Source organism: Oryctolagus cuniculus, chromosome 11 (assembly GCF_964237555.1).
Source record: "Oryctolagus cuniculus chromosome 11, mOryCun1.1, whole genome shotgun sequence".
In the NCBI taxonomy this organism is placed as follows: Eukaryota; Metazoa; Chordata; class Mammalia; order Lagomorpha; family Leporidae; genus Oryctolagus; species Oryctolagus cuniculus.
In genome coordinates, this window is record NC_091442.1 from 59175956 (window position 1) to 59202288 (window position 26333).

At 50.8% G+C, this 26333-nt stretch overlaps 3 protein-coding genes and 1 long non-coding RNA gene across 11 annotated transcripts in view; 1 reads left to right on the forward strand and 3 right to left on the reverse strand.

Annotated features, from left to right (window-relative positions):
- Positions 1-93: 93 nt before the first annotated feature.
- LOC138844362 (uncharacterized) lies at positions 94-3045 on the forward strand. Its single transcript, XR_011380097.1, has 2 exons — positions 94-276; positions 2804-3045. It is a non-coding gene; the product is annotated as an uncharacterized lncRNA (long non-coding RNA).
- APOF (apolipoprotein F) lies at positions 808-4950 on the reverse strand. 2 transcript variants are annotated; one of them, XM_070052408.1, is made up of 3 exons: positions 4812-4950; positions 4050-4113; positions 808-1817 (listed from the first exon to the last, which is right to left on the reverse strand). In XM_070052408.1, the coding sequence occupies exon 3, from the start codon at positions 1798-1800 to the stop codon at positions 859-861; it is 942 nt and encodes a 313-aa protein (XP_069908509.1). In that variant the 5' UTR covers positions 1801-1817; positions 4050-4113; positions 4812-4950; the 3' UTR covers positions 808-858. The 2 variants fall into 2 exon arrangements, with proteins under 2 accessions (XP_069908509.1, XP_051688709.1); XM_051832749.2 differs by lacking the exons at positions 4050-4113; positions 4812-4950 and adding an exon at positions 1915-2054.
- Positions 4951-6011: 1061 nt separating this feature from the next.
- LOC100344979 (apolipoprotein F) lies at positions 6012-7202 on the reverse strand. The gene is made up of 2 exons (XM_008256668.4): positions 7063-7202; positions 6012-6953 (listed from the first exon to the last, which is right to left on the reverse strand). The coding sequence occupies exon 2, from the start codon at positions 6929-6931 to the stop codon at positions 6167-6169; it is 765 nt and encodes a 254-aa protein (XP_008254890.2). The 5' UTR covers positions 6932-6953; positions 7063-7202; the 3' UTR covers positions 6012-6166.
- A 6546-nt stretch (positions 7203-13748) lies between these two features.
- The window catches only part of TIMELESS (timeless circadian regulator), a 32491-nt gene continuing 19906 nt past the window's right edge, over positions 13749-26333 (reverse strand). For all 7 annotated transcript variants that reach the window (XM_051832818.2, XM_070052392.1, XM_051832821.2 and 4 more), the window contains 16 exons: positions 24748-24882; positions 24488-24642; positions 21533-21630; positions 21326-21443; positions 21029-21230; positions 20617-20762; positions 19653-19738; positions 19444-19561; positions 19277-19359; positions 18950-19092; positions 18627-18804; positions 18478-18546; positions 18263-18381; positions 15334-15550; positions 14519-14605; positions 13749-14410 (listed from right to left, as the gene is read on the reverse strand). In XM_051832818.2, the coding sequence (XP_051688778.1) occupies positions 14337-14410; positions 14519-14605; positions 15334-15550; positions 18263-18381; positions 18478-18546; positions 18627-18804; positions 18950-19092; positions 19277-19359; positions 19444-19561; positions 19653-19738; positions 20617-20762; positions 21029-21230; positions 21326-21443; positions 21533-21630; positions 24488-24642; positions 24748-24882 (2028 nt within the window). In that variant the 3' untranslated portion in view covers positions 13749-14336. The remainder of the gene's footprint in view (positions 14411-14518; positions 14606-15333; positions 15551-18262; positions 18382-18477; positions 18547-18626; positions 18805-18949; positions 19093-19276; positions 19360-19443; positions 19562-19652; positions 19739-20616; positions 20763-21028; positions 21231-21325; positions 21444-21532; positions 21631-24487; positions 24643-24747; positions 24883-26333) is intronic.

The window sequence follows — 26333 nt, forward strand, 5'->3', positions numbered from 1 at the left end:
ATCCGTCCTCTCCGCAGGGCGGAACAAACTGCGCCAGAACCACACCTACAGTTCCAGTGATTGGTCAAGACGCCCAAGTAGGTCCCACCCCGCGCCCGCGACGGGGAGGAGTCCAATGAGCGGAACAGCCGGGGACTCAAAACAGCTGATTTTCGAGAACCCGCGCCGGGGCTGGAGAACCGAAACCATCTTGAGAATTCTGGAAGCACTAAAAACTCGACCGGAAGTGGTGGAACCAGAAGTTTAACTCTTTGGGAGTGGAAGGGACACACTGAGGTAATGAATCCCAAATAATAAACAATTTATTGTCGGTACCCTGATTGTCAGTTTCCACTGGAAAAAACTCTGCAGGTGAAAATTATTCCCACCTTAGACATTTAAAAACCGAGTTTCCAGAAAGGAGTTACAAGTCAGTGATCGCAGGCACTAACGAGAGGCGCTTGGGCTCAAAGCAGAATCCTTTTAATTTCCTACGTTTTGGGGCCCGCGTTGTGGCGTAGTGGATCAAGCCGTTGTCTGCAACGCCGGCCTCCGCGCTCCCTGCTAATGCCCTTGACAAAGCAGCAGAGGATGGCCTGGGCCCCTGCACCCACCTGGGAGACCTGGATGAAGCTCCTGGCTTTGACCTGGTCCAGCTGCAGCCGAGATGACCGTTTGGGGAATGAACCAGTGAATGGGAGATTCTCTCTCTGCCTCTCTCCCCCCATAACTCTGCCTTTCAAACAAATGCATAAATCTTGCACTGCTTTCCTCCAAGGTAATACTTTTGAATTTGGGGTTTGAACACATGCACACATGCACAACGTGTCAGAATACACAACGTGTCAGATTTATTCATTCTGTGGTTACCCCCTTCTTTTATATCACAAGGTTCCCAGCCTCAGGATATGAGTCATAGCTGTTGAAAACCTCCCACTGCCTGTAGGGAGCTGAATTCAGCATTTCTGAGCCCAGAGGATCTGTGGGGGTTGTTTCCTCCAAATCACTCACATCCAAGAAGCCTCCCAAGCTGTCAGTGCCAGTCTCTGGTGGAGGAGTGTTTGCCTCTTTCTCACTGTGATAATACTGAATCAGCTTCTGAACCCCGGCCTTTAGTGCGGGCTTAAGTGCAGCACTGATGGCTAGACCCATGGGCCCCCCTGACAGCCCAGCCATGGCCATCAGAAGGTCATAACCCAAATCTATGGCCCCATCCTGGCCCCGTTCATGGGCCTTGTCAGAGCAGTTATGAGCAGCATAATACAAAGCTGTGCCCAGGTTGTAGTAGGTTCCCACTCCCGGCAAGAGCCGGACAATGCTGTACACACCTTGCTCCCGCTCATTCTCACAGTTCTCACGGGGGAGGGAGCGTCGGGCCCGCTCTGGGCCTGCCTGCTCCTGGGCTAACAGCTGCAGGGCAGAGGCCAGGGCTTCCACGGACACTCGCCTCTCTGTGGTTCCGCCTTCCTGGAGCTCTTGAAGATGGTGGATGAGGATCTGGGTGGCATTCACACCGCCCCAGTGGTGGAGCTGCCGTTGCACGGCCCGTGCTTCAGCCTGGCAGCCCACTTTATCCAGGGCGCTCCTTAGAGCCAGGCCTACCAGGAACTTAGGTAGAGGGGCCAAGTGGTTGAAGCCAGGCAGGGACTTTGGGAGCAGGGTCTGGCAGGACAAGGAGCCTGAGGAGGGCGACTGGGAGGATGAGGGAAGGTGCTTTGAGACATTTGTCGGCTTTGCATGGAGAGTGGCATCCACAGAGTGCAGCAAGAGGTAGCAGAGAAGCAGCTCCACTGGCACCATGACGAATCTGAGGCCCCACATGTCTGGAGCGGAGTTCTCTGCAAAGGGGAGAGACAGAGACCGTGCAGACGTTTTCTGTACCAGCCGTGGTGCGAAAGGAACCCAACACTCAGTGGACGCTCATCCACCACTTACCTCCACACTTCTTTTCACATAAAGACCTAGAAGTAGAAAAGTCAACCCCGGTGCTCCCACATGGTCTCCCCTCTGTTCAGGTCACCAGGGGCTTCCTCTGTTTTACGTCCACCCACTTATAGGGGCCCCACATCACCACACAGCCCAGTCACTGATAATTGAGACTGCCTTGATAGGCTGGTTGCTCCCATTCTGCCCAATTCTCTGTCCCGTGAGGAAGGGGGTATTTGCTTTCCCCCGTTATCAGTAAGGAATGCAATCTCTACAAATATTTGCTCATTTCTATCGGGTGTTCAGACCTTGTCCCCTGGTCACACACTCACCGTCAGTACCTGAGACCTTGTTCTTCGGTGTCTGCTATCTGCCCCTGCCACGTTTCCACTCTAAGCTCCTGACAGAAGCCAGGGAGACTCAGAATTAGGAGCAATTTAATGTTTATGATTCTCTTATTTTTCAGTTTAAAAATTAAGTTAGCAAACTATAGCATCAGGTTGGGTACTTAGGAAGTTCAGGGAAGGTGGATGAGAAAAGGTTAAAATAACCTCCTATGCATAGCACATGCTAAATGCACAATATTTGATGATTTAAAGAGAAGAAAGGTGGAAGAGAAGAAATAGGGGCTGGTGGGGCAGCTGCCGCTTGTGATGCTGGCATCCCACATCAGAGTGCCGGTTCCAGTCCTGGCTACTCCACTTGTGATCCAGCTCCTTGCTAATGTGCCTGGGGAAGCAGCAGATGGCCCAAGTGCCAGGGCCTCTGCCATCCTTTTGGGAGACTTGGATGCAGTTCTAGGCTCTGGCTTTGGCCTGGCTTAGCCATGGCTGTGGCAGCCATTTGGAGAGTGAAACAGCAAATGAAAGATCTCTCTCTCTCTCTCTCTCGGGGACAGTGCTGTGGCTCAGTGGGTTAACGTCCTGGCCTGAAGCGCTAGCAACCTGTATGGGACCCCTGCACCCATGTGGGAGACCCGGAAGAAGCTCCTGGCTCCTGGCTTTGGATCGGCACAGCTCCGGCCGTTACAGCCAATTGGGGAGTGAACCATCGGATGGAAGACCTCTCTCTTTCTCCCTCTCTCTCTCTCTTCCCCTCACTCCCCTAACTGAATTTCAAATAAATAAATAAATAAATAAATATTTTTCTTTTTATTTATTTGAAAGGCAGAATGAGACACAGAGAGCGATATCTTCCAGCAAGAAGCTGGATTGGAATTGCTGAGTAGCCGGAACTCAAACCAGTGTCTCTGATACAGGACACAGGAATCCCAAGTGGCAGCTTAACTGTTGTACCACAATACATTCCACCAGCCCCTATTTCTTTTTATTTTTAAAAAAATATTTATTTATTTTTTTTGAAGGCAGATCAACAGAGAGAAACAGAGAGATCTTCCATGTGCTGGTTTGCTCCTCAAATGGCCACAACAGCCAGGGCTGGGCCAGGTCAAAGTCAGGAGCCAGGAACTTCATTTGCGGCTCCCATGTGGTGGCAGGGGCTCTAGTACTTGAACCCTCTTCAGCTGCCTTCCCAGGTTGCAGGCCACAATGCCAGCCCCAATAAAAACATTTCTTTTTTTTTTTTTTTTTAAAGATTTATTTATTTCTTTGGAAGGCAGAGGGAGAGAGAGAGTTCTTCCATTTGCTGGTTCACTCCTCAAATGGCTGCAATGGCTGGAGCTGGGACGATCTGAAGCCAGGAGCCTGCAGCTTCTTCCAGGTCTCCCATGCAGATGCAGGGGCCCAAGCACTTAGGCCAACTTCTGCTGCTTCCCCAGGCCATAGCAGAGAGCTAGATGGGAAGTGGAGCAGATGGGACTCGAACAGCGACTATATGGGATGCCAGCACTGCAGGCAGAGGATTAACTGCCGTCACAGGCACCGGGAATGTTGGTGCTCAGGTAGCTGCTGCTGTTTCAGAAGTGCTGTTGGTCACAGTGGTGAGGTCGTCACTCCCCACCCTGTCTGTGACCACGATCGCCTTGGGTGCTTTCCAGGGAAAGGACTTCTCAACCCGGCACACCTGGAGGTCGGGGCCTCTTGTGCCATGAGGTGTGCTTGGCCATGTCCAAAAGGGCTTCAGGCCCTTTCAGGGCCTTTCAGGGCCTTTCAGGGCGGGGCGGGGGCTGACAGGAAATGTTTTACCTCAGCTCCCTGCAGGAGGCATCCTGGAACTCGGGCTACAGGAGCTGTGTGCCATCTGTCCTCACTGCCAAACGAAAGGAGAATGAGATCAATCGATTTCACTACCAAAAACATGCATGCTGCAAGAGGAATCGGGGGCTTTCCTAACTGACATTACCAGTTACAATCTTAACAATCTTAATTATAATCTTTTTTAATTAATTTTTTTTTTGACAGAGTGGACAGTGAGAGAGACAGAGAGAAAGGTCTTCCTTTTCCGTTGGTTCACCCCTCAATGGCCGCTGCGGCCGGCGCACTGCTCTGATCCGAAGCCAGGAGCCAGGTGCTTCTCCTGGTCTCCCATGCGGGTACAGGGCCCAAGGACTTGGGCCATCCTCCACTGCCTTCCTGGGCCACAGGAGAGAGCTGGACTGGAAGAGGAGCAACTGGGACAGAACCGCCGCCCAGACCAGGACTAGAACCCGGTGTGCTGGCGGCGCAGGTGGAGGATTAGCCTATTGAGCCACGGCGCCGGCTATAATTATAATCTTGACATTAATCCAGGTATTGGTTTTAATCATATGTAGGACATAGACAAATTACATTTTTATCATTAACCCAGGAGCAGCCTATCCACTTCCAAGCTTGAGCAATCATCCTAGGGGGTTTCTATGCTCTGCCAAGTGTGCTCTAGTGGACTTCTGTTGTTTAACTGTTTCAGATCATAGTTTCAGACTAGAGTCTCAGGGTGTGGGGGTAGGGTGTGGGGGTGGGGGCACCTACCCAGAATGGAGTCTCAGGTTCTTCAAAATGGAGTCCCTACTGTCAAGGTGTTACTTCACCATAACCAAGAGCCAGGAGGGTGACTGGATCTTCAGAGATGAAGAGAAAGGCACCAAGGACTTTGGGTTTCACATGACATGACAACCGTGGGAGGCAGAAGAGGGGCAGGTCATGGTGGGTTTCAGGTGACGCTCAGCTGATCAGACTGTGCCAGCACAGAAGACGACACTCAAACCGTTCCCCTGGGGCTCTGTCTGAAAGGAACCAGGGCTCGGTTAGAGGAGTCTCACCCATCAGCTCTCAGCTTGTGTTCCTTTTTATTTTTTTAAAGCATCTCTTTATTTTCATTTTATTTGAAAGAAAGAGAAACAGAGAGAGATCTTCAATGCCCTGGTTCACTGTCCAAATGCCTATAACAGCTGGGGCTGGGCCATGGTAAAACCTGCAGCCAGGGACTTCATCTGGGTCTCCCATGAGGGTGGTGGGGACTCAAGTATTTGAACCATCATCAGCTGACTCCAGGGGTGAGCATTAGCAGGAAGCTGGAGTTGGCAGCAGAGCGGAAACTCAAACCCAGGCACTCTGATGTGGGATGTGGTGTCTCAAGCAGGTGACTTAATGGTTGTGCTAATCACCCAGCCTTTGTGTCCTCATCAGGAAATAGGAATGAGACTCAATTTTGTTTTCTTGGTCTCCCCATACCAGATCAGCAGAGCCCTCCTCTGCTCCACTTCCCTGCATTACCATGCAGCCCCATGAGTGAGAAGTGAGACTGTTTGGATGGGTGCAGGCCCTGTGCCCAGTTCCCTGCCCCGTGGGGGTGGGGGATGGGAATCGCTTTCCCTGATGATCAGTAAGGGACATGATCTCCACAGATATTTGCCAATTTGTAATGACTGCTCGAACCTTCAGCCTCAGAGGATGCACACACCTCCTATGTGTCCCTGCCAACTTCCACCTAGGGCTCACAAAAGGGATCCCCAGAGATCCAGACTCAAGAGACCAGACAACCATGATTCTGACATGCAAACAGCTATTTATTTCTTCTTCGCAGTTAAAAACATTCACGTAAGCAAGCTCCAGCGGCAGGCTGGGGAACTACAAAGTACAAGGCAGATGAACGGGGAGATCACAACAGGCTTCATGCATGGTACATAATCAGTCCGCAGTATTTAACAACTGGAAGGAAGAGAAACTGGGAGAAGAAATAGGGGCTAGGACCTACTAAGAGAGGAGCAAGGCTGGTTACGGTCACAGTGGGATCAAATGAAGAACAAACATCTGTCCTAAACTCTCCCTATACACAGGCCTGTCAGAAACATCGAGAAAGTAAAGGTGATGCTAGGAGGCCCTCCCTATCCAAAATAAGTCTGGAAAAATTCCTTTATCATGTCCACTATAAAACGCTTCCACATGTACATGATTCGAATGGCAAAGCCTGTCTGCTCTTCTAAAGGCATTGTGTAGTTCCTCACTTCAGGGCTTCTTATCAGCTCTTTGAGCACTTCTTCCAATTGCTCCCAAGACTCTTGCGTGCACTTCTGGGTGACATTGAGGGCAGCCGTCTTCAGCTTTGCTGCCAGCTCGGTGGCAGGGAGCTTCTCAGCAAACTCCGCGATCAGCTCCGAGGTGTCGTGGAGCACCCACCCGTATCGGGAGGAACACGCCTCAGGAAGGGGAGCTGAGCGCCGGGCCCGCCTTAGCTCCCCTGGGGAGCCCCCCAGATCCCTCAGAATGACCTGCGTGCTGCTGATCCCGCCCCCCTCCCTGCGCTCCTGACTCTGCTGGATGAGAGTCTCGGTGATGTCCTTTGCGCCCATCCTGGTGAGCTGAAGCTGCAGGTTGCGGGCTTCCGCCAGGCAGCCAGCCTCCTCCAGGGCCACCCTCAGCGCTATCTTGGACAGGTGCTCAGGCAGAGGGGCTAAGGAGGGGACCATGTGCAGGAGATCCTGGCAGGCCCTGGGATCTGGGAGAGGATTCCGCCTGGGGAGCGTGCTTGGCTGAGGCCCATTCTCTGTGACAGACGGCGGGGAGGTCAGGGCTCCATTCTGGGCATTTCTTGGAAAGGCAGCCACTGGGGACAGCAGGACACAGCAGAGGAGCGACACAACCCGGATCATGGTGGGACGGAGAACGGCCCAGCTGGAAAGAAGCAGTGCCCAGGCTGGTGAGTGGGGCGAGGCTCAGGATGGAGACACCCAGGGACGAGCCAGAGCCCGGAAGTGCCTCAGCCCTTGGAAACCTCACTTACCCTGGACGTGCTTCACCTCTCCCGCCCTCCTTAAAGACTGTGGGTGGTCCTCACTGATTGTGGGAAGATCAAGCCAGGAGATGCTGCCAGCACGCCTCTCCGCGGTGCTTCCCCAGCCTGATGGCTGCTTTCTAGATCTCACTTCTTTACCCCAGTCCAAACAGCTGATGCCCTCTGCAAACTGCAAACATTCACAAATATTTATCTACCCCTGCTGGCCCCAGACTTTGTCCCGCTCACCTTCACCCAAGCCGACTGTCTTCTTTTGGGGCTCCTGCTTTTCCTGGCCCATGTCCCAGTCACCCTAAGCATTTTTCCTAGACCTAAACTTGGATCAGGAAAAGTCCCTCTAAGGGGAAGAGGGAGGCAAAAGGCAGCAACATTAATTTTATTTTCTTTTAAAAATGTATTTATTTATTTGAAAGAGTTGCAAAGACAGAGAGAGTGCGCGCACGATAGTGAGATGGCACTTCCATTCACTGGATCACTTCCCAGATGGCCACAACAGCCAGAGCTGAACCAGGCCGAAGCCAGGAGCCAGGAGCTTCTTCCACGGCTCCCACATGGGTGCAGGGGCCCAACTACTTGAGCCAACAACTGCTGCCCGCTAGGACGTGTATTAGCAGGAAGCTGGATTGGCAGTGGAGGAGACAAGACTTGAACCAAAAGTTCTCCAGATATGGTATGGGGTGCAGACACCCAAGCAGCAACTGAACCGCTGCACCACATGCCTGCCCTGGTTCTCCCATGTCTGACTTGCAGTCGTCTGTAAGTGGGCCTCTGTTTACCATGAAGCTTCTGGTTTTTCAGTTGGTGTCAACTTCCTCAATTTGAAACCAGCTTTTGAGAGGCATAGAATTTCCAACTCTGGTGCTATAGAAATTACGAAGAAGAGAAACCGAATATGCAACTATGGTAGGGGCAGAGGAAGCAGTGGTGAGTTTGTCTCCAGGACTTAGATGTAGAGTGAAAGCAGGATGAAGACAAGGGCAGGTGCCCCCATTCAGACTTCCTACCTTTGCTCTTGCCCTCAACTTCTACCTGTTCCCCATCAGGGCCCAGCAGTTGTCACAAATGGGGTATTGGGCTAGTTTTTTTTCTTTTTAATTTAATTTAAATTTAATTTAATTTCTTTTTAATTGGCCCAGGGTGAAACCAGGGGCCAAAAATTCCATCCTGGTCTCTCACATGGATGACAGGAAACCTAGTACTTCAGCTATCATTTGCTGCCTTCTCAGGTACACTAGCAGGAAGCTGGATTGGAAGTGGAGCAGCCAGAACTCAACCTGGCACTCCATGATGGGATGGAATGCCAGTTCTAAGAGGGGCTTAGCCTGCTGTGCCACAACACAGGCCCCAAATCCAGACATTCTTATATGGGACACGTGTGTCCTAGCCAGCATCTTTTAATCTAAATACTAATTAAATCTACATTAATCTAAATACTCACCCCAGGAACAGCCTTGAGATCTGCAGGTTGTTGGCATTAACTCTGGCTTTATTCATGTCTCTCCAGCCTTTGGGTAGTCACTCCCAATCAGTGTCCAATGTCCAGCACAGTGACTCCTGCATAGAAGGCCCTGAATACACATATAGATGGCTCTCAACTTCCAGTGGTTTGACATAATGATGGCAGGAAAGCTATATGCATTCTGGGGCCAGTGCTGTGGCACAGCGGGTTAATGCCCTGGCTTGAAGCGGCGGCATCCGATATGGGTACCGGTTCGAGTCCCGGCTGCTCCTCTTCTAATCCAGCTCTCTGCTATGGCAGAGTTCTCTCTGGTGATGTAGGGAGTGGCAGTGGACACAGCTCCCAGCCAGCCACGTGAACAACATGTACTATGCAATGTGCCAAGTTACCAGGGTTTTCTAGATGTTTTTGTAGTTTGCATCCTACCATATTCTCCAAAAGATATCTAATCCTTTATTTTGAAATAGACTCTGTGTTAGCTAATTTTGCAAGTCATAGGCTGATGTAAGGTAAAATGGGTTAAGTGAGTATGTTTAGGGATAGTAAAAACATTTTTTAAAGTATCTTTTTTAAAAAAAGTTTTATTTATTTGAAAGAGTTAGAGAGGGAGACAGAAAAATCTTCCATCTGCTGGTTCACTCCCCAAATGGCTGCAATGACTGGGGCTGGCCAGGCCAAAGCCAGGAGCAGAAGGTTCTTCTGGGTCCCCCATGTGAATGGCAGGAGTCCAGGGGCTTGGGCCATCTTCTGCTGTTTTCCCAGGCACATTAGCAGGGAGCTGGATGGGAAGTAGAACAGATGGGACTCAAAGAGGCACCTGTATGGGATGCTGGCACTGCAGGTGGTGGCTTAACCTGCTGCACCACAGTGCCAGCCCCTAGAAAATGTGTTTTAAACAGAGATGTTTTCAACTTACCATCAGTTTATCAGGATGCAGCCCACCACAGGTTGAGAAGCATGTGTGTGTGTTACGTGGACATGTTAATGAATGTACCCTTGGAACATAAACATCCCAAGACTTGCTTTAGAGGAATTCAAAGTCTACGGGCAGGGAATAAAGAACAAAATGAAACGCTGTACTTTATGAGGGGCACAACCAAAGCTGAGCTGTAAGTGATCACTTGTGCTCTGGAGTGCAGGGTCACAAAACTAAACCACATCTGGGCTGATTCTTTGTTGTTGTTGTTGTTGGTTTTTTTTTTGTTTTTTTTTTTTTTTTTGGACAGGCAGAGTGGACAGAGAGAGAGAGACAGAGAGAAAGGTCTTCCTTTGCTGTTGGTTCACCTTCCAATGGCCGGTGCACTGGGGCCGGCGCACCGCGCTGATCCAAAGGCAGGAGCCAGGTGCTTCTCCTGGTCTCCCATGGGGTGCAGGGCCCAAGCACTTGGGTCATCCTCCACTGCACTCCCTGGCCACAGCAGAGAGCTGGCCTGGAAGAGGGGCAACCGGGACAGAATCCGGCGCCGCGAGGTGGAGGATTAGCCTAGTGAGCCACGGCGCCGGCCTTTGTCTTTTTAAACATTTTACTTGAGAGTCAAAGAGACACAAAGACAGAGGTCCCATCTGCTGGCTTATTTTTCAAATGCCTGCAATGGCAGGGGCTGGCCTAGGCTGAAGCTAGAAGCTGTGAACTCAACCACATGGGTGGCAGGAACTCAGCTACTTGAGCCATCACCTGTGTGTCTCAGGGTCTGCAGTAGCAGGAAGCTGAAGCCAGGAATTGAAGCCAGGCACTCCAACATGGGATGTATGTGGCCTAACAGCATCTTAACTGCTACGCTAAACCCCTGCCCCGAGCTCATTCTTTTTTGAAAAAAAGATTTCTTTATTTGAAAGGCAGTGATAAGGGAGTGAGGGAGAGAGATCTTTCCATCTGTTAGTTCACTTCCCAAATGGCCTTAATGGCTGGGGCTGGGCCGGGCCAAATTCAGGAGCCCAGAACTCAACCCAGGCCTCCCACATGGGTGGCAGGGACCCAACTACTTGAGCCATCACTTTTATTTTATTTGACAGGTAGAGCTAGACAGTGAGAGAGACAGAGAAAGATCTTCCTTCCGTTGGTTCACTCCCCAAATGGCCATTACAGCCGGCGCTGTGCCGAGCCGAAGCCAGGAGCCAGGAGCTTCTACCTGGTCTCCCATGTCGGTGCAGGGGCCCAAGTACTTGGACCTTCCTCCCCCTCCTGGGCCACAGCAGAGAGCTGGACTAGAAGAGCAGCAACCGAGACTAGAACCCAGCGCCCATATGTGATGCTGGCACCGCAGGCGGAGGATTAGCCTAGTGAGCCGTGGCGCCGGCCGAGCCATCACTCTTAACTGCCACTCTGATCGGGTACGCTCGCACTGCAGGTGGCAGCTAAGCCACAGCACAGTGCCAGGCCCCCGAGCTGATTCCTGAAGGATGGGGCAGGGATAGACAGAGTCCTCCAGTAGATACTGGCATAATTAGCAGCTTGGCAGCATGGGAAGGTCTGCTCTGTATTGCCGGAAATAGCCGAGGGTGGCAACAATGTGAAATGTGGGTAGAATCAGGCATGGCAGGGAGGCTACGAAGACTGGCTGGCTTAGCTCAGGCAGAGCCTGTTTCTGGTCTCTGTCCTGGAAGAAGTGTGAAATACCAAGTGCTGTTAAGTAGCACGATTATATAATGAGAATAATTTATTTGCTTCCACTTTTTTTTTTGAAAGGCAGAGACATAGAGATAGGCACACTGAGAGAGATTTTCTATCTGCTGGTTCACTCTCCAAATGCCCACAACAGCTGGGTCTAGGCCTAGACAAAGCCAGAAGCCCAGAACTCAATCTGGGTCACCCGTGAGGGTGGCAGAAACCCAGCTATCTGAGCCATCACTGCTGCCTGCCAGGGTGAGCATCAGCAGGAAACTGGAGTGGCAGCATACTTGGGACTTGAACCCAGGCACTCTGCTATGTGACACAGGGGCTCCAAGTGGCATCTTAACCGCCGTGCTAAATGCCTGCACCAGAACCATGTTTTATGAAAAAACCCTGCAAGCAGAATGGAAATGAACCAGAGAGAAGAAAGACTGAAGGGAAGAACTCTAGCAAGTCAGCTATTTTAAGAGTCTGGGTCAGAAATAAAGGGGAGGGGATGCACTCTGGGAGTGCAAGCAGTGTGTATTTTATTCTTGTATGGTCAGCAGCTGCTGCAGCTAAAGCAATCTTGTTTGATCTACAAACCTAGGTGGTAGAATTTTATTTATTTGAAAGGCAGAGGCAAGGAAAGAGGGAGAGGAAGCGAGGCAGGGGAGAGGGGAGATATATTATCTCCCGTCTGTTGGCTTGCTCCCCAAATGCTCACTTCAGCTGGCCCTGGGCCAGGCTGAGGCCAGGAGGCAAGAACCCAACCCAGGTCTCCCATGAGTGGCAGGGCCCCAAGTACTTGAGCTGCCATTTGCTGCCTCCCTGGTGCCCTAGCAGGACCTAGGATTAGAAGCTGAGAGGCTGGTGTTGAACCAGGAACCCTTGATATGGGACGTGGGCATCCCAAGCAGTGGCTTCACTGCTTTGCCACATCCACACCACAGACACAGGGCTTCTATTCTGGGGCAATGAAAGTGTTCTGGAATTAGACAGTCGAGATGGCTGCACACGCTGTGAGTGTACTAAAAACTACAGAGCTGTATACTTTAAGATGATCAAATGGTATACTTTACCTAAAAAAAAAAAATCAAAATCTGAAAGAATTCGCCACCAGCAACTTGAAATGTTAGTGAAATTCCTCTGGTAGAAGAAAAATGACTTCCAGTAGAAATAGGATATATATGAATGAACAATATAAGAAATTATAATCATGTGGGTAAATATATGTCTTTTAAGAGAGAATTGACTATTTAAGGCCGGCGCCACGGCTCACTAGGCTAATCCTCCGCCTTGCGGTGCCGGCACACCGGGTTCTAGTCCCGGTCGGGGCACCGGATTCTGTCCCGGTTGCCCCTCTTCCAGGCCAGCCCTCTGCTGTGGCCAGGGAGTGCAGTGGAGGATGGCCCAGGTGCTTGGGCCCTGCACCCCATGGGAGACCAGGAAAAGCACCTGGCTCTTGGCTCCTGCCATCGGATCAGCGCGGTGCGCTGGCCGCAGCACGCCGGCCGCGGCGGCCATTGGAGGGTGAACCAACGGCAAAGGAAGACCTTTCTCTGTCTCTCTCTCTCACTGTCCACTCTGCCTGTCAAAAAAAAAAAAAAAAAAAAAAAAAAAAAAAAAGATTAAAAAAAAAAGAATTGACTATTTAAATAAAAAACTATGTAGTGTAGGGTTTAACATGTAAAGATAAAATGTGTAGCAATAGCACCATGGCATAGAGGGAAAATGGAAGTACACATGTTAAGTTTTCCATTTTTTTAAAAAAAATTTATTTTATTTATTTGAAAGACAGAGTTACAGAGAGAGGTAGAGATGGAGAGAGAAAAGTCTTCTATCCGCTGGTTCACTCCCCAAGTGGCCACAACGGCCAGGGCTGGGCTGGTCTGAAGCCAGAAGCCAGGAACTTCTTCTGGGTCTCCCACATGGGTGCAAGGACCCAAGGACTTGGGCCATCCTCTGTTGCTTTCTCAGGTGGGTTATCAGGGAGCTAGATCAGAGGTGGAGCAGCCAGGACTCGAACCAGCATCTATATCAGATGCTGGCACTGCAGGCTGGAGCTTTAACCCACTGTGCCACAGCGCCAAACCCCTGTTAAGTTTCTGACACTGTACAGTAAGTACTTATGATAAGTTAAAGATGTATACTTCAAACCCTAAAACAAACCAAAATACCAAAGCAATGAGTTATAGCTAATAAGCCAACAACAGAGATAAGATGGAATCGTAAAACATACTCAGTTTAACCAAGAGCAGGAAAAAGAAAAGGGGAAAAAAGAATGCATGGAACACATAGAAAATAAATGGTAAGATAACAGATTTAAATCTAACAATATGAATAATCATATTAAATATAAATGCACTAAACGCCCAAATTAAAATGCAGACTATCATACTGGATAAAAGAAAAAAAATCCAACTGCATGCTTCCCACAAGAGATTCACTTGAAGGATGGAGAAAGCTATACCATGTTAACACTAATCAACAGAAAGTTGTGGTGGCTATATCATATCAGAAAAGTACACTTCAGGATCCAGTACTGTGGTGTAGCGGGTTAGAACCCTGGCTTGCAGCACCAAAAATGCAGCTGTAGAACTTTGACAGATTGGCAATTCAGAATGAGATCAACAACTTTTAATTGTTCATGTTTAATTCAATACCAAGGATAAACAACACACATTCATCATCTGGAGAATGACAGCATCCCACCCCTACCTCAGCAGCAGGAATTGGGCTCAATCTGGTACATAGGGGGTGATCACAGGAAAAAGGAAAACGAGGACAGAGGCATCCAGTGCTTCTAATGGTCAGCACCCCCACCCACTGCATTGTATAGCTCTCCATCGGGGGCTGGGGCCGCGCTCCGGCACAAAGTCTAGAGGGACAGAACAATGAGTGGGTCCAGGGAAGCTTCTGCAATTCACTCACTTCTCTCATTTGCTAAGGGGCTCTGGCAGCCAAAAGAAATGGTTCCTAGAAGAGAAGCGTAGGTTCCAGAGGGCTGCCGGGCTCATTGCTGAAACTGGCAGAAGTGGGACTGACTGCAGAGGAGTCCAACACTGTTGCCTAAAAACCCGGGATCCTAAATCCACAGCGAAGCCCAGGACTCTACTGCTTGTGCCCAGGAAGGGGAAATCCGGGGCCTCCAGCCTGACTCAGACGTGCCACCTGCAGTCAGGTCTATCTCGGCCCCACGCTTCTGGGTCTTCAGTCGCTCTCGTCTTCGTCCTCAATCTGGAACCGTTTCTTCTTCTGGGTTCTTGGGGCTCCCAGTTCTGGTGCTGTGGGAATGACAGGGGTGAGAGACAGAATAGCTAAATTTGTTCAAAGGTAAGGAGGGTGGCAGCAAGGGTCTCAGCCGGACGCACCACCTTTGCTCCCATCCTTACCCTCCTCCTGTTCCTCGTCGCTGTCCAGAAGCTGTCGCTTCTTGGGTGCTGCTGTCAGCTGCTCCTGCTCATCAGCAGTCCCCTCCTCTGAAGTGACATAAAAGGCACAAAGTCAGGGACCCGGGCTGCCAGGGTGCAGATAGGACTCATCCCTCTAAACCAATGTGGAGGGCAGTCCTCAAAGCCTTACGGTAATGGTTTGAAAAGGGTGCGAATTTAACCTGTGATGTTGAGGTGAGGTGGCCTTATAAGGAGAGGGACAGAAATAAACATGCAGTTCCGGGGGGAACTTACCAGAGCCTGCAGCATAGTGTTTGAACTTGAACCCCCAGAATCATGAGCCAAAATCATTCTCTTTTCTCTACAAAGTTAGCCTGCCTGTGGTATTTCATTTTAACAAAAGGCTGGGAGGCAGGCTTTTAGCCTAGTGGCTTAATTAAGACATTTCCCTCCCCCATCAGAGTGCCTGGGCTTGACTCTGGGCTCCAGCTCTGGACTCTGGTTTCCTGCCAATGCAGACCTGAGAAGGCAGTGACGGCCCCTGTCACCTTCGTGGGAGACCTGCATTGCATTCTCTGCTCCTGGCTTCTGCCCCAGCCCTGCCTCAGCAGCTGTGGGCATTTGGAGAGTGAATCAGTAGATGAGAGCTCTCTTCCTCGGTCTCTGCTTCTCAAATTAAAGAATAAGTTGTAGAACTTTTAAAATTAAAGTCTGACTGATACACGGAGGCCCTCATATCCTTGAAGTACCTCTCTGCCTCAGCACTGATAGGGCAGGCACACAGTGAGGAGTGACAGACGAGCGGTCACACTTACCCTCTGGAGTTGCCAGGCTTGCTTTCTTCTTACGAGCTAACACGAGGGCCTGTAGGGCTTCAGCTCGGTGCTCCTCGCTGGGGCCTTGCTCCCCAGGGACCTCAGAGTCTTGCTCTGGTTGCAGCTTCTCTCCCCTCTCCTCCAGCTGACTCAAAGAAGCTGCTGCTCTCCGGAGCTGGGTGGGGCTCAGCTTAGCTGGAATTCGCCAGAAGGTTTCCTGTAGAGGCAAAGCAGTTGAAAATGACAGCAAAGGGAAAGGAGCAACCTTGACTGCACCACATGTTGTTATTTTTTCACTGAATAAATGTGACCCTTCTTAATGAAGGTGCACACAAGGGTTGTGAATGTTGCTGTTTATCCAAAACAGGCCCAATGTCTAGCACGGCGCCTGCTACATTAAGGGGTAAGATACTGATTGGAGGACTGGTGGTGTGGCATAGGCTAAACCTCTGCCTGTGGTGGCAGCATCCCATATGGGCGCTGGTTCGTGTCCCAACTGCTCCCTTTCCAATCCAGCTCTCTGCTACAGCCTGGGAAAGCAGTAGGAGATGGCCCAAGTGCTTAGGCCCCCTGCACCCACATGGGAGATCCAGAAGAAGTTTCTGGTTCCTGGCTTCAGATCAGCCCTGCTTTGGCCATTGTGGCCATTTGGGGACTAATGGAAGACCTTTCTGACGGTCTCTCCCTCTCTGTAAGTCTACCTCTCACATAAATAAAATCTTAAAGGGGGGGGGGCCAAGAAGATAAGATACTGCTTGGAATGCCTGCATCCCACATTAGAGGGCCTGGGTTTGAGTCTTGGCTCCTCCACTTCTGGGCCAGCTTCCTGCTGATGGATACCCTGGGAGGAAGCAGGGGATTGCTCAAGTGATTGTCACCCATGTGGCAGAGTTGAATTGAGTTCCAGGCTCCTGGCTTTGGCCTGGTCAGCCCCGGCTGTTGAGGGCATCTTGGTATCTCTCTGTGTCTCCATCTGCCTTTCAAATAAAAAGAGATTAGATAATTTTTTTTTTTTTTTGACAGGCAGAGTGGACAGTGAGAGAGAGAGAGAGAGAAAGGTCTTCCCTTTTTTCTGTTGGTTCACCCTCCAATGGCCACTGCGGCCGGCATGCTGTGGCCGGCGTACCGCACTGATACGAAGCCAGGAGCCAGGTGCCTCTCCTGGTCTCCCATGCGGGTGCAGGGCCTAAGGACTTGGGCCATGTTCTGCTGCACTCCCGGGCACAACAGAGAGCTGGACTGGAAGAGGGGCAACTGGGACAGAATCTGGTGCCCCGACCGGGACTAGAACCCAGTGTGCCAGCGCCGCAGGCGGAGGATTAGCCTATTGAGCTGCGGCGCCGGCCTAGATAAGCTTTTTTTAAAAAAGATTTATTTCTTATTTTGAAAGGTAGAGTTACACACAGAGAAAAGGAGACAGAGATTTTCCATTAGCTGGTTCACTCCACAGTGGTCACACAGCCAAGGCTGGGCCAGGCTGAAGCCAAGAGCTGTTTCTGGGTCTCCCTCATGGGTGGTGAGGCCCAAGCACTTGGACCATCTTCTGCTGCTTCCTGAGGTGCGTTAGCAGGGAGCTGGATCAGAAATGGAGGAGCCAGGACTGGAACCAGCACCCATATGGAATGCTGGTGTTGTAGGTAGCTGTTTAACCTCTGTGCCAGAAGCCCCAAGAAATAAAAATTTACAAGAAGTAAATGCAGTTAATTGGAATAAATAAATGAATGGATCCCGGGGATCTACAGGTGAATCAGGTATGATCCTTGCTCTTACACTCTGATGGAAGAAAGAGTGAATTTGCTGTAATCTTATAGTATTGGACTATAACAAGGGAAGTAACAATGACCAGGTACCAGGTGATTACACTGAGGGGGCGTGATTGGGTTGCCTCTTCATCAAGAAGATAGATGGGGGATGTGTGTGCATGATGCAAGTATCATCTTTGCGTGTGTGTACGTGCCATCCCGTGTACGTGAATGTGTGGATGCATGTGTGTGTATCGTATGTGTGTGGATGTGTGTGCAGATGTATCTTGTATGTGCAAATGTGTGTGTACATATCATATTGTATGTGTGGATGTGTGTATCATCTTGTGTGTGGATGTGTGTGTACCTATCATCTTGTATGTGTGTGCATATTATTTTGTGTGTATACGTATCATCTTTTGTGTGTATGTACATATCATCTTGTAGGTATAGATGTGTATATATGTGTGTGTACATATCTTGTGTGTGTGAATGTGTGTGTACATATTGTGTGTGTGGATGTGTGTGTACCTATCATCTTTTATGTGTGTGTGTATTATTTTTTGTGTGTATATGTATCATCTCTTATGTGTGTGGATGTATAGGTACATGTGTGTGTACATAGCATTTTGCAGGTGTGTGTGTGTGTATATACATGTGTGTACATATCATCTGGTGTGTGTGGATGTGTGTATATTTGTATGTACATATCATCTTGTGTATGTGGCTGAGACCTTCCAATGGAGGGAAGGGAAAGCCTACTTTTGAAGGAGGGAAAGCAGTCCAGGGTGACTATGGCGTAAAGTAGGTGAGCGTGTGACATGGCCATGAGGTTACAATGTTGGCCAAGGCTGGGCATGCCGCCTGCAGGTTGTGATTCTCTTCTGCAAGCAGTGGGGGGAACCACCAGTGCTCTGGACAGCGATTGATAACCAATACTGTATTTTAGAAACATAAATCTTTGGGTGCTGTGGAAGACTGGAGTGAGGAAGACCACCAGGAGTCTCAGAGTCAGAGATGACAAGGTGATGAGGAAGCCAGACAAAGTGAACAAGAAGGATGAGGGGCAATGAGACAATGGGGAGAAGAGAGATGACAACGATGAGGATGGAGTGGGCAGAGAAAGGGAGGACCTGTGTTCTGAAGTGGGACAACATGTGCTGTCCAGCACTGTACCTGGTACCTACCTGCCCAGACGCGGGGGGCCGAACCCCTAGCTTGCGCAACAGCTGCTGAAACTGCTCATTTTCCATTGCTTCCTCATTTTCTTCTGTCAGTGGCACCAATGGAACTGCCTGGGAGCAGCCTAGGACAGGTCGACACTCATACGAAAGAAGTGGTCTTCCAACCCACGACTGGTCTCTGGCGGCTTCCAGCCCTCCTAGAACCTTCTGTCACTTACCATCTTCTTCCCGATCCTCTGCTACGCGGATCAGACAGTTCTGGAGCCACAGGATGGGAGCAGAAAAGCCTAAGCGCAAAAGGGAGGCTTCTCTTTGGCTCCTGCTCCCCCTCTCCACCCGAGACACTGCTCCCAAGCAAGATCCTCACCTTCCTGCCGCAGGCCTTGACCGAGGCTCTCAGTTGTAAACGCTGAGCTGCCCTGGACTTGTTCCACTTCCCAGCCCTCCTCCGTCTCTTCATCTCCTTCACTCTCTTCCTCTGGCAGGTTTTCCTCCTCCTCCAGATCTTCCTGGGAAAAATCTTTCAGGGACTCCTTTCCATTGGGCTGCAATCCATCGGGGGTGGGGAGGCAACATGAGGAACTCAGCGGCTCTTCTTGCCCCAGTCCTCCTGAGGGTCTGGGTGGGCTCTCCTAAGGAGCGCTTCCAGGGAGGGGGCCCAAGCCGGCAGAGAAGGGGCAAGACCGTTACCAGGCTGCTGGGCGCCGGCTTCTTCCGCCGTTTCTTGTACAGCTCCCTCCGCTCAGTCACCAGCCCCAGAGCCAGCAGTTTATCTACGACTCGGGCGCGTGAGCGTTTGGCCGTGATGTTCTTCATGATGTGACCCAGGACGTCTATGGAGAGGGCATGTGTGAGGACCCCAGAGCAGTACGGGAAAGGGTTTAGTAAAGGAAGTCAGAGGACACGGACAAATGAGGACGGCTCATTTCCCCTAAGAGAGGCGCTTCCAAACAAAGCACGTGGCAAAAGGGGTAGACGAAGGGTGGAAGGAACAGAAACCTGCAGCGGGGCACTCACCATCCGAGTCCTGGAACTCCTCAAACAGCCGCTGCAGCTCCAGTTCTTGGTCCTCTGTCCACAGCACAATGTTCGTCCCTTTCCTGCTTAGGGGGAGTCAGTGAAGGGGCCCAGGGAGAGGACAGCGCATTCCCCACCCGGATGCCCTCCACAGCATGCGCCCCCACCTCTGGAAGTCCTTGACACTGTCGGCCAGTCCCAGCTGCACCAGGTGGTGGATGACCTGCTTGCGTGTTCGAGGAACGGTTTTCAGACGTGCCAGGATGGCTTCCACCACATCCTCACCTGGGTGGACAGGGAGTGAGGCGGTGAGGAAGGGTCCTCCTGGAGCTCAGGATGCCCCCTTACAAGTGCTTCAGGTCGCAAGGCCTCACACCTTCCACGTCCTTATGGGCAAGGTACAGTTCCCGAAGCTGGGTCTCTTCCTCTGGGCTCCACGCAGGGGCCCGGCGACTGGACGATCTGCAGGGTGGAAGAGAGAGGAGAGCATGGAGGTTGCTGGCCCAAAAAGGAGACCAGAGGCCCTCCCTCACCAGTTCTGAAAGGAACAAGGGCAAGGTGGGCAGCCTGAAGGAACTGGCTAGCAGGGGCCTGCACTGTGCTTCCTCTCTGGGCTGGGCCCATGCAACCTGACGTTCCAGGGGCTAAGAGGATTATGGGAAACAGAGAGAGGTGTGAAAGGAGAGGGGCTGAGCCAGTCAGGGAAAGAGGACAAACCTTTCTATGCATGCTTGTGGGGGAGGTACGGCACCCCCCCCCAGCACCCACCCCCACCCCCGTGATGGCATATGAAGGAGAAAGAAACGAGTAGCCTGTGCACTTGGGCTCCAGTCCCTACTCCTCCTGGGTAACCTTAGGTAAAGCATTTTACCATCTGGGCCTCTTTTTTCTTTTCTTTTTTTAAAAGACATATTTATTTATTGAAAAGTCAGGGTGAAAGAGAGAGAGAGAGAGATCAGTCTTCCACCCTCTGGTTCACTCCCCAAATGGCACAATTGCCGCAACTGGGCCAGACAGAAGCCAGGAGCCAGGAGCTGCTTCTAGGTTTCCCATGTGGCTGACAGGGGCCCAAGCACTTGGGCCATCTTCTGCTGTTTTCCCAGGCGCATCAGCAGGGAGCTGGATCAGAAGCGGAGCAGCCGGGACTCTAACCAGTGCCCATATGGGATGCCAGCACTGCAGGAGGCAGCTTTACCAGCTGTACCCCAGCACCAGTCCCCTGGGCCTGTTTTCTTACCAGTGATGGGGAAACATCAGCCATCAAGATTTACAAGTCTTTCAGCCCTGACACTCTGCCTTACCTTCCCCTCCTGCCCATCCTTGCCCGTCCCCAAACTCACCCGGCATCCAGGGAGCCATAGCCCTCCGTCATCTCTCGAACCACAGCTGTGTTCTTCCAGAACAGCAGCTCCACAAAGGCTTTCTGGTTGACTGCAGCCAATGCAAAGAACTTGCCCAGGATGTATTTGGCAAAAGTCACCAGCTCCTACAGAATGAAAGGCTGCTATGAGGCTTGTGGCCCAGATGGATACACGAAGCTGGCCTCTAGCTGTTCTCTCCACCTGTTCGCAGCTGCCCCGTCCTCACTCTGCCTCTTCTATCCTTCCTCACATGGCTCTCTGCCTTCTTCATCATCTCCTCATCTCCCGGCCCTGGACGCCTCTCAGCATCCTCTGTGTTCCAAAGGCCATCTATTTACTCCAGGTCTCTGACACCTCCTCCCCAAGACTCCACCCCTTGGAAGTCCCTCACTTTGTAGGCTCCAGCAGCAGGGTCACTGAGCAGCCGGTTGAAGAGGCAGAAGACCGAGAGCTGGAAGAGCAGGGCTTCCATCTTGAGGTCGTGGGCCAGCCGGTGCAGCATCTTGGTGGCGCAGTGGTTCGTGTGGGCGCTGTTGTGCTGGTAGCTCCGCAGCAGCTGCACATAGGCTCGCACGACAGTGGAGCAGGCAAAGCTGCACCAACACAGGCAGGGAGAAGAGGTCAGCTCGAGGCCTGCTCATCCTCACAGTCGCCACCCCGGAACCAACGCAGCCCTGCCGGCCCGCACCGTTTCAGGTAGTCCACGAAGTTAAATTCTTTCTCTGACACCTGGACCTCTTGCAATTCCTCCTCCTCCTCCTCCTCTTCTTCTTCCTCTGCCCCTTGTTCCTCTGGCCCCTGCTGCCCTACACAAAGTTGAGGATCACTGGGTCTGTGTTACCCTGGCGCTGGAGAACAGCTGGCAGGAGACAGACACGAGGGGACGGAGACTCACGGGGGAGCGGAGCACAGAGGATTTCTTTCAGCAGCTGGGTCTCCTCCTCTGGGGAAACGTCTGGAGAGCCGAACACATCTCCTTCTGGCCACACCTCCCTGCAGTGTGGAGAGAAAGAAGGCTTTGAAGAGGGAGAAGGAATTTAAACTTATTTCCCACGTCAGCTAGAAAAGGAATGCAAACTGAAACCTCAGAGATGAGACAAGACTCCAAGGAAAGCTCTGCCCCTAAGGCACAATGCAATGGAAGAACAAAACGTGAGTGATCTAAATGTCTGACAACTGGCTGAGCAGCTGTAGGTAGTCACATAACAGTGATTTTATTTATTAAGATTTATTTGAAAGTCAGAGTTAGAGAGCAGCAGAGGCGGTGGCAGGGGGGAGGGGGCGGTTTCCATCTGCTGGTTCACTTGCCAAATGGCCACAACAGCTGGAGCTGGGCCGATCTGAAACCAGGGTGCAGAGGCCCAAGGAGTTGCGCCATCTTCCACTGCGTTCCCAGGCCATAGCAGAGAGCTGGATCGGAAGTGGAGCAGCTGGGATTCAAACTGGCGCCCATATGGGATGCCGGCACTGTAGGCAGCGGCTTTACCCACAACAACTACCATACCTGTCCTGTAACACTGTTTTAAAGCCATTAACAATTATAGTGAGAAATGATGCTTCAAATATACTAAGAAAATATAAATCTGTGTGTACAGTATTTTATTTTCATAAAAGGAGACATATGGGCAATGTTTCTCTCTGTATGACAAAGAAAAAAATCTAGAAGGCTATTCTTCAAAACATTACTGATGGTTCCCTTTGGTTAGTAGCATCATCTCTACTTTTTTCATCATTTCACTGTACTTTCTGATATTTCTCAAAAATGGCAAAAGGTGTGGGCATTTGGGGCAGTGGTTAAGATGTCACATCCCATAACCAAGTCTCTGGTTTTGAGTCCCAGATCCACCTCCAACCCAATTTCTGCTAATGCACATCCTGGGAGGCAGCAGGGATGTTCGGGTGCTTGGGCCCTGTCCCCCTGCATGGGAGACCCAGGGGTGAGTTCCAGGCTCCTGGTTTTATCTTGGCCCAATCATGATTGTTGCAAGCATTTGGGGAGTTAACCAGTGGATGGAAGAGCTCTCTGTGCGTTCTCAAATGACAAACTAATCAAAACTCTCCAGGAGTCAGTGCTGAGTACAGGAGCCCAGGAACGTCTCATGGGACTTGCTTTTTTCTTTTTTAAAATTTATTTGAGGGGCCGGTGCCACTGCTCAATTGGTTAATCCTCTGCCTGCGGCACTGGCATCCCATATGGGCACCGGGTTCTAGTCCCGGTTGCTCCTCTTCCAGTCCAGCTCTCTGCTGTGGCCCAGGAAGGCAGTGGAGGATGGCCCAAGTGCTTGGGCCCTGCACCCCATGGGAGACCAGGAGGAAGCACCTGGCTCCTGGCTTCGGATCGGCGCAGCACGCTGGCTGTAGTGGCTATTTGGGGGGTGAACGAGTGGAAGGAAGACCTTTCTCTCTGTCTCTCTCACTGCCTAATTCTGCCTGTCAAATAAAAAAAAATTATTTATTTGAAAGGAGAGTGACAGAGAGAGAGAGAGAGAGAGAATGAGAATCTTCCATCTACTGGTTCACTCCCCAAATGGCTGCAACAGCCAGGGCTGTGCCAGGCTGAAGCCAGAAGCCAGGAACTCCATTTGGGTCTGTCATGTGCATGGCTGGGACTGAAGTACTTGAGCCATCATCTGTTGCCTTCCTAGCAGGAAGCTGGATCAAAAGCTGAGGAACAGGAGCTAGCACTGTGGTACAGTGGGTAAAGCTGCCGCCTGCAGTGCCAGCATCCCATATGGTGCTGGTTTGAGACCTGGCTGCTCCACTTCCAATCCAGCTCTCTGCTATGGCCTGGGAAAGCAGTAGAAGATGGCCCAGGTCCTTGGATCCCTGTGCCCGTGTGGGAGACCTGGAAGAAGCTCCTGGTTCCTACTTCGGATCAGCTCAGCTCCAGCCGTTATGGTCATCTGGGGACTGAACCAGTGGATGGAGGACCTCTCTCTCTCCCTGCCTCTCCTTCTCTCTCTGTGTTACTCTGACTTTCAAATAAATAAATAAGTCTTAAGAAAAGCTGAGGAATAGGGGCTGATGTTGTGGCATGGCAGCTAGAGCCGCCACTGTGAATTTGGAATCCCTTATGGGCACCGGTTTGTGTCCTGGCTGCTCCACTTCCAAACCAGCTCCCTGAAAATGGCCTGGGAAAGCAGCTGAAGATGGCCCAGGTGTTTGGGCCCCTGCCACCCACGGGGGAGATCCAGATGAAGCTCCTGGCTCCTGGCTTCAGCCTGGCCCAGTCCCAGCTGTTGTGGTCATCTGGGAAATGAACCAGCAGATGGAGGCTCTCTCTCACTGTCTCTCCATCTCTCTGTGTAACTCTTTCAGAATAAATAAATAGATTTTTTTTTTTTTAAAGGGGAGCAGTGAGAACTTGGATTAAGCACACTGATATGGGATGTGGGCATCCTAAGTGGAGCCAGTGACTTTCTTTCTCTTTCTCTCTCTTTTTTTGAAGGTTATTTACTTATTTATTTATTTGAAAGGCAGTGTGACAGAGAGGGAGAGACAGAGCTAGATCTTCAATCTGTTGGTTCTCTCCCCAAATGGCCCCAACAGCTGGGGCTGTTCCAGGCCAAGGCCAGAAGCTTGGAACTCCTTTTAGGTCTCCCAGGTGTGTGGCAGGGGCCCAAACACTTTCATCACCCTCAGCTGCCTTCCTAGGTGTGTTAGTATGCAGCTGGATCTGAAGCGGAGCAGCCAGACTCAAAGCAGTACTCCACTGTGGAGGTAGACGTCACAAGCCATGGCTTAACATGCTGTGCCACAATACCTGCCCCCATGGGACTCTCTCTTTGAAAGCCTCAGAACCACAGTGAAGTCCTCCCCAAAGCCCAGGATGGGCGGGCAGCATTCTTACCGGGCAGACCTCAGGAGGCTCAAAGCCTGAGGGGCCTGGCCAGCCAGGAGGCAGTCTTGGATGCGCACCATGGCTTCCGCCCGCTGTTCTTCCACTGGCACCTCTGAGGCCGCATCAAAGGGAACAACCATGGAGTCTGCACTGAGCTCAGGACTCTAGAGAGAGAGAGATGAGGTTATGAGAGCAAAGGGGAGGGGGGACCTAGATCTCTGGTCCAGAGCACTGTCCTCAAGAAAGACTGGGTTACTGCGACCGCCTACCTGGACACAGCATTGTAACTGCTCAGCCAGGGCTGGCCACATGGCCTCCAGCTCCCCTGGACTACCTGGGACATTACCAGAAGCAGCAGCCTGATCTAGAACCTTCTTCTTCTTCTTCCTCTTCTTTCGTTTGTTCTGTGGGGAAAGAACTGTGTGAGGATGGCAGGAGGACTAAGGAAGTCTTTTTTTTCATTGATGACTTATCTATCACAACACTAATTAAATCATTGGACATTCACAGAGTGCCCATCAGGGGGCTATTCACAGGCAAGGAAAGCACCAGTGAAGACTGTTACTTTCTTGCCTTTGAGTAGCTTATGCTCTAGTCGGGAAGCCAGGAAAGTAAACATGAAATTTTAAGACAGTGTGGATAACTGTTGGAATGTGGGTGAATGTAAAAAGCCATGGCAGGGTAGGCTTCTTGCTGGGTGCCTGCATTCAAGCTTTTCCATTCCAGATTCCTTCTAACGTATACCCTGGTGGGCAGCAGGTGATGGCTCAAATACTTCGGTCCCCGCCATCCATGTCAGAGACTCAGACTGAGTTCCTGGCTTTTGGCTTCAGCCTGGCCCAGCTCCAGCTGCTGTAGGCATTTGGGGAGTGAATTAGTGGATGGTAGAACTCTATATAATCTGTTTTTCAAATAAAATAAATAAATAAAAATTAAAGCCACTGCAAGACTCAGGAACAGCACTGAGTCATTTCTTGGGCCAGAGAATGTTTACAGAAGCAGCGATATCTTAAAAATTTGCTTACAGAATAAAAAGATAAAAGATAAATGAAAAAGCTCTGTAAAATGCAAAACACTATGTAAATAAAGCTTGCAATTTTTTTTCCTTGAAAAGTAGGAGAGTGAGTCAACACCCAAACATGTCACAGCTGTGAGCCAGGTTTTGGGTGGTTACTCGAAGTCATGTGTACTAGGAAGGCACAGAGGATGGACTGGGAGGCCCTTGAGGTTCATGTTCTATTCAAGGAACTTCTAATTGAACGTATCAGAGGTCAGGAGCATGGGCTTTGAAGACCAGCAGATCTGGATCAGACGCCAGCCATTTGCCGAGAAGACCTTGGACAAACTGCCTCGCCACTTTCGTGCATAATGTTAGTGCTGCTGTGAGGGTACTTGGAAGCTGTGGCCCAAGATTTGACCCAGAGTGAACACTCAATTAATGACAGCACGCTTTATCACTGATAATACCGCAGAGCCCTGATGTAAAATGTCTTTGTGCAAAGTCTCACTGCTACAAGTATCCCTTTCGAGTCTGGCTCTGGGCGATTTTTAAGCTGCAACAACAGGATTATAGGAAGGTTCAGGCAAGAAACGCTGTGTGAACAAAGCAGAATTCCTTGTGGTTTTCCTCTCTAGGCTTTTCATTTCTTATTCCAGTTGGGGCTCATACACTGATTTTTTTTTTTCTTTTCTCTTTTTTTTTTTTTTTTTTTGACAGGCAGAGTGGACAGTGAGAGAGAGAGAGACAGAGAAAGGTCTTCCTTTGCCGTTGGTTCACCCTCCAATGGCCGCCGCGGTGCACCGCGCTGATCCGAAGCCAGGAGCCAGGTTCTTCTCTTGGTCTCCCATGCGGGTG